The 6,179-nt window shown below is 36.0% G+C and overlaps 1 protein-coding gene across 1 annotated transcript; it reads right to left on the reverse strand.

The window, feature by feature from the left end:
• Positions 1 to 3,301: 3,301 nt before the first annotated feature.
• On the reverse strand, positions 3,302 to 5,818 carry LOC143566361 (uncharacterized). The gene is made up of 2 exons (XM_077053088.1): positions 4,629 to 5,818; positions 3,302 to 4,558 (listed from the first exon to the last, which is right to left on the reverse strand). Exon 2 carries the CDS (start codon positions 4,472 to 4,474, stop codon positions 3,437 to 3,439), a length of 1,038 nt encoding a protein of 345 aa, XP_076909203.1. The 5' UTR covers positions 4,475 to 4,558; positions 4,629 to 5,818; the 3' UTR covers positions 3,302 to 3,436.
• Between the last annotated feature and the right edge of the window lie 361 nt (positions 5,819 to 6,179).

Here is a 6,179-nt window from a genome sequence, read left to right on the forward strand (position 1 = left end):
CTTATCCGAGGCTTCACAATTTCTCAAATAAACAATTAAGCCACATGAGTTATGATGATCTTGAAGGTGTATACAGATCTACTAAGGAAACAGTTGAAAAAGAGGAAAAAGGAAAGTCTGAGAAAAAAAGTTGTTGATCATAAAGACAACATTGATCAATTGTACAAAAAGTTTGGAGGAAAATGCAAATTCTTAATTGATCACGGTATAGGTATTGAGCAGGTTGATATAATGAGCAAGAAGCACGTTGAAGAAAATTTCAAGCAAATTTCAAATAAAATCAAATCTGGTTCATGTTCTGCTAAAGGAAAATCAAAACTAATGAATCTAGCTGAGAAAGAGGAGAAGAAATGGGCAGATGAGAGAGAAATCTTGTTGGAGAGATTGATGATTGCTAGAGGTGAAGGGGAGAAGGTAAAATTCATGAGTTCTGCTGAGAAGTTAAACTTATATGAGTCTGAGCTGGGGAAATACAATGAGGAGTTGAAAGTCATATAAAAACCAACTAAGGCTCTGTCACACCCAAACCTATGGTGGAAATGCCGGGGCGTGAACCGATTGCCACAGCTCTCAAGGTACTATCATGCAATATTAATTGTGACAATACCTATTAAATTTAATTAAATTATCAAGTACATCAAATTAACCAAAGTACATGAATTAAAATTTAATCGAATAAAAACAAAATCCAACATTCTAATTCTTGTATCTTCTTCTCTAGCATGCAACCTAAGTTTTCTTCAAATACAAGCTGAGAATCACATCACAAGATAACCTGCATATGCGTTAAAAAATACAATAATTTTGTCAACACAAGGTTGAGTGAGTAAAATCACCAGATTTGAGACACTATATAATAATAAGTAAAAGTGCAAACTGTTTATGTGAGATATACAGATAAGCCATAGCACATAACAGTCAAACAATTATAAAGAAAACAAACCATAAAGAAAAGGCTCAACCAATCCATATAAATGGACATTGGTTACCAAGCAAGGACTAAACCGTCCCATAAAAATGGACATCGGTTGCCGAAATAAGCAAATAGCATTCAAATAAGGCAATTAAGAAAATAGCAAGTTAGGCAAACTGATAAACACACAGGGATAAACAGTTGCGGTTGAGTACTATATAATATAAAAATATATATGAACGCATATGTCCCCAAAACGGTTAAAAATGAGTAAAATAAGGGGAGTTAAATACTCACCTTAGTAATAAGTGAGAGTAATGATGGTATAATAGACGTCACACACGTTGAGACGTAGGAAGGACAAATCCTAACAAGTAATAACGAAGAACGAGACAAGTCAAAGAATAAACTAATAAAGAAACGAGATGTGAACGGGTTTTAAGGGTGCAAGGTAATTTATTTAAAGTTTATTATTAAAGAGGATTACATATAAATTAATATTGTATAAAATTATAAATACTTGTACTTATACTGTTAAATATATATATATATATATATATATATAAATATATAATATTACCTTTGGTTTATAAAATATCTAAGCAAATAATCATTTTTAATAATAATATGGTATATTTTCTATTTTAATTATGATTTTTAAATAAACAAAACCTTCTTAAATATTTATTATATAAACCCTTATTAATTTTTAGTAACCTTTTGATATATATTGTTCTAACCGAGATTCGGAAAACACGAGTTAATGTGTCGGTTTTAGTAAAATACCGATTAATTATTGTACTTAAAATATTTATAATATAAACTAAATGGTTAATATATTAATATATATGTTTAAATGTTTACAAGAATTATCACAAAAAAGAACAAAAAATCGGGCCTGGAACAGCAGATCAAACAACAAACACACACACACCAGCTACCATGTGGTTGGTGTACCGGTTGGTATTAAACACGAAAACAAAAATAGATATGCGGGAAAGTTAAATACACGAATCGAAATAAGAACCCTAGAACATAGATCGGCCAATTTGTGTAACGTTTGGCCGATTAACCATAGGGTTAATCAACACTGGACAAAGACGAACAGATCCAAGTAATTTAATTAACTTAACACTACTGATATGGTGGTTAATTTTGCTTGCAAGTGGCCGGCTTTAGCAAGAACAAGAACAGATACGAGATTCCTGATATAATTCAATTAACAATAGGGGTATTGTAGGCGCTAGTATAGAGATGCTATATGAGCGTTTAATTGAATTATGATTATAGTTATAATATGTAACGAAGAACATTATAGGTCGGCTAAACAAACTTGGAATTACGAATCTGTTTAATCTAATTTACTTAATTATAACGTCGGTCACGCCGATTTGGAATGTATAACATATTAAAAGATTCAATTACTGAGATTGTGGCGAGAATTGAGGACCATGAAATCAAACGGGTTGTCGGGTTAATGATAGAACATGGGTTACGGGTCGAGTTGCTGGGTAAAAGGGTTAAATGGATTATATATGTATAATTTGCAAAAAGGTCCTCAAAAATTAGAGGTAGGAATCAAATATAGGTAATAGTTTAGTTTGGGGTTATAATTGCCATATTTTAAATGTTATAAATATATTAAATAATAATATAATAATAGTTAATTTTTTTTCGATAAATGTGAACATCAAAATGGGTCGGGTTTTAATAAAGAATATAAATTATAAAAAAAAGTCCGAGTTGTTACAGTCTCCCCTACTTTAGGGGAATACCATAACAACACCATTAAAATTTTATGAAAAATAAAAGAAAATTTTAAATATGATTTAAATCATAATACATAACTTTTAATAGCTGATTCAACACTCCAAATAAAATCCGATAAGGGCACTTATATATAGGATGTACCAGCGGCGTATCCACCATGTCCTTGTCATCTTTACATTTGTACCATTATCTCAACTACTTACGGTTCTATATTATGACACACAATTATTCGGATTATGATTTTCATGCGAGGACTTTGGTAATTACGTGTCGACCCGTAATTACTTATATCGTCGGATGGTCCACATAACTCGCCCCATTGTGTGGGTTACAAAACTTTTGAATAAAACATGATTTTGAGGAAACAAAAATTTTTAGGGAGTTTTAAATTATAACACTGGAAAATCAGCATATATGTAAAACAATTTCAAAAGTTGTAGTGAGTTTTAATAAAGTAAGGAAATAATCGTAAAAGTATAAGTATTTAAAGTCGAGAAGAGATAATTTATTATATGTTGAGGTTAGTAAAATGAGTTATGATGGGTGAGGATACTAAGATAAAAGTAAACTTAAATAAACAATCTATTTAAATGAAAGAAACTTTATTCATAGGATAAATGATAAAAGACAAATAGTTCAAATGAGAAATAATCCAAGGCCATAAAGAGGCGTTACTATACGTAATTAATAAAAGAAAAAATAACTTAAGATAGATAAAAGGAACGGTAAAAGTCTTCACGGTCTTTGAGTAGCTTAACTGATGTGACTTGGAGCACCATGAGGAGTTGCATTCATAGGGATTGGAGCAGTCAAGGTAGATTGACTTGGGATAGCTTGAATGGGTTGGACTTGCATAGCAGGGGCTTGAGTAGAGTATGCTTGGTACACTTGAGCTTGTGGATGTGGAGCTTGATACTGTTGTGTTAGGTAAGGTTGACCTTTATTGATAGGGGGAGCTTGGAGGACATTAGATGGATGGGTTTGAACTTGGTGAGCATGGGTAAAGTAGTTGGGTGCAGTCATGGTTTGGGCTTGATGTGCATGGATAAGCTTATGGCACGTATTACGGAGGTGGTTTGGGTCTCCACACTTGTAGCAAGCACGGGTATAAGGGACAATGGGCTGAGCATGTGGGGCGGCTTGTGCATTAGGTGGGACACGACAAGTGTTAGCAAGGTGGCCAAAGTGATTGCATTTGGTGCATAGTCGGCAAGAGGATTGAGCAGAGTGGTGATGGTTACACTTGACACAGAGGGGATAAGGTCCGGCATAGGCCTTCTTGTTCGGGGCATTTTGGTTTTGGTTGGGAGGAGGTTGGTTATTGGGTTGGTTAACGGCATAGGCTTTGTGCTTGTTACTATTGTTGTGGTTGTTGCGGTGATTGTTGTTGTTGGAAGCAGGCTTGGGTTCGGCTTTAGCATCAGTGGATGAGTTGGTTTCGGTCTTGTTGGGATTAGGCTTGGAATCCTTGCGAGACAAGGTTCCATCCCTAACATGACTATCGGTGAGAGAGGCAGCTAGATCCATCGCCTCACTGATGGTTAAGGGATCACGACTCACCACAGCATCACGGAAAATGTTGGGTAAACCGCGAATGTATTTCTGAATGTCGCGGTGCTCGGGGGTTACAAGGTGGGGTACGATTCGGCTAAGTTCTCGGAAGCGGTTCGAGTAGGTAGAGTTATCCCCGCTATCTTGCTTGAGTTCCCAAAATTTGGCTTCAAGTCTCTCCAGCTCATGTTCCGGGCAAAACTCTTTCGTCATTGCTTCCTTAAGTTCCTCCCAAGGCATGGATACGACCAAGTCAGACCCTTGGTCATTCCTCAGGGCATTCCACCAGATGACAGCTCGACCCTCGAACTTGCTCGAGGCGAACTTAGTCCGTTTGGCGTCCGGACATTCACAGTGGATGAAAATATTCTCCATCTCTTCAAACCATTGTAACAATTTGGTGGCGTTTTCCTCACCAAGAAAGAATGGGGGTTTAGTGCTCAGGAAGTTGCGGAAATCAGAATTGTTCGATGCAGCCGAAGTAGCAGATCTATTGGAGTTGAGGCTTTGGATTTGAGTGATGATTGTGGGCATAGCAGCAGCAAACTCCTTCGTGATTCTAGCAGCCAAGCGACGATCGCGTGAACCAGATGAACGTTGTTGACGACGATGGTTTCTTAGCGAAGACATTCTATAAGGACCAAAAGTAAAGAATTCATAAGGCGAAGGGTACGTTGAAGAAATCATTAATAGAAGATTAGTTGTTTTTATGATAACTTTGCTTTTAAAAATATGTGATATCATGAGGAACAAAAGTAAAAGATTGTAAAGTAAGGGGGTACATTGTGTAGATATTTATGAGTTGATGTAGTAAAAGTTTAATGCGTGATAACTAGAGGAGGTCAGTTTAAAAGTTAAAATTTATTTTATTGAGTTAGCTTAACAAACAATTAACGAAACAAAGTTTGTGTGTTGACCTCCCATGAGCTTTCCATGGCAATTTGAATGGCCCAACGAACTAATGAAAAACAACTGAGTTGGACAGCACATGAGCATTACATGGCAATTTGATTGTCCCAACTAATTAACGAATTAACAATGCAATGATGTTTGTCGGCCCAATGAGCGTTACACGGCGTTTTAACTAACCAAACTAAATAACAAACTATCGAAATAAATATGGGTAGTCGGAGTATCTTGTGAATCACCACGTTGATTACTCCAACAAAAATACGAAAACAAGTCAAGAAATGGATAGTCGGGATTACCGACTAACCACTTAAAATATCGTAAAACCATAATCGGAAGGTTACCGAATTTAAGCCACGAACCACCGTGAATTTGGCTTAAGAATATTATAAGGAATGAAACCACTAACGTGATTACGGTTGACAGCTTAGGGTGTCGGTCTTATGGCATTTATAGGTCTCGCTCGGGTCCATAGGGTCGAGTACTGTGGTCAGGTTATCACCCAGGTAAGGAATAGCGTCTTATCTTTGGTTCTTGGAGTCGTTTTGCCAGTGCCCAACTCACAGTTTCTCTCCCCTTTTTATTTGTGATAGGGACATGCCACATAACCTAGCCCTAAGGTGAACGAGCGAAAACAACAGGTGGGAATTCTTAAGGAATTTCCCGCAAATAAAAGCAATCTATCTTTAGAAAAGTTTTATTTGAATGTTGAGGCATAGCCTCGGAATTTGTGTGTGTGCATAACAATACAATAGACAATAATTAAATAATTATCTAAGAAAGCTGTAAAAAAATTAATTTGAACACAGAGGTAAACAGATAGGCACGTATGGGGCTCCTAAACATGTGTCTAAGGCAATTTCTAATGACCTATCTTAAACCTTCAGCTCTGATACCAATCTGTCGCACCCCAGCCTACACAGAAATGCCGGGGCGTGAACCGATTGTCACAGCTCTCAAGGTACTATCATGCAATATTAATTGTGACAATAAATATTAAATTTAATTAAATTATCAAGTACATCAAATTAACCAA

The sequence above is a fragment of the Bidens hawaiensis genome, unplaced genomic scaffold (genome assembly GCF_021521415.1).
Source record: "Bidens hawaiensis isolate Kalapana, Puna unplaced genomic scaffold, B.hawaiensis_p1.1 tig00022873_1, whole genome shotgun sequence".
Lineage (NCBI taxonomy): Eukaryota > Viridiplantae > Streptophyta > Magnoliopsida > Asterales > Asteraceae > Bidens > Bidens hawaiensis.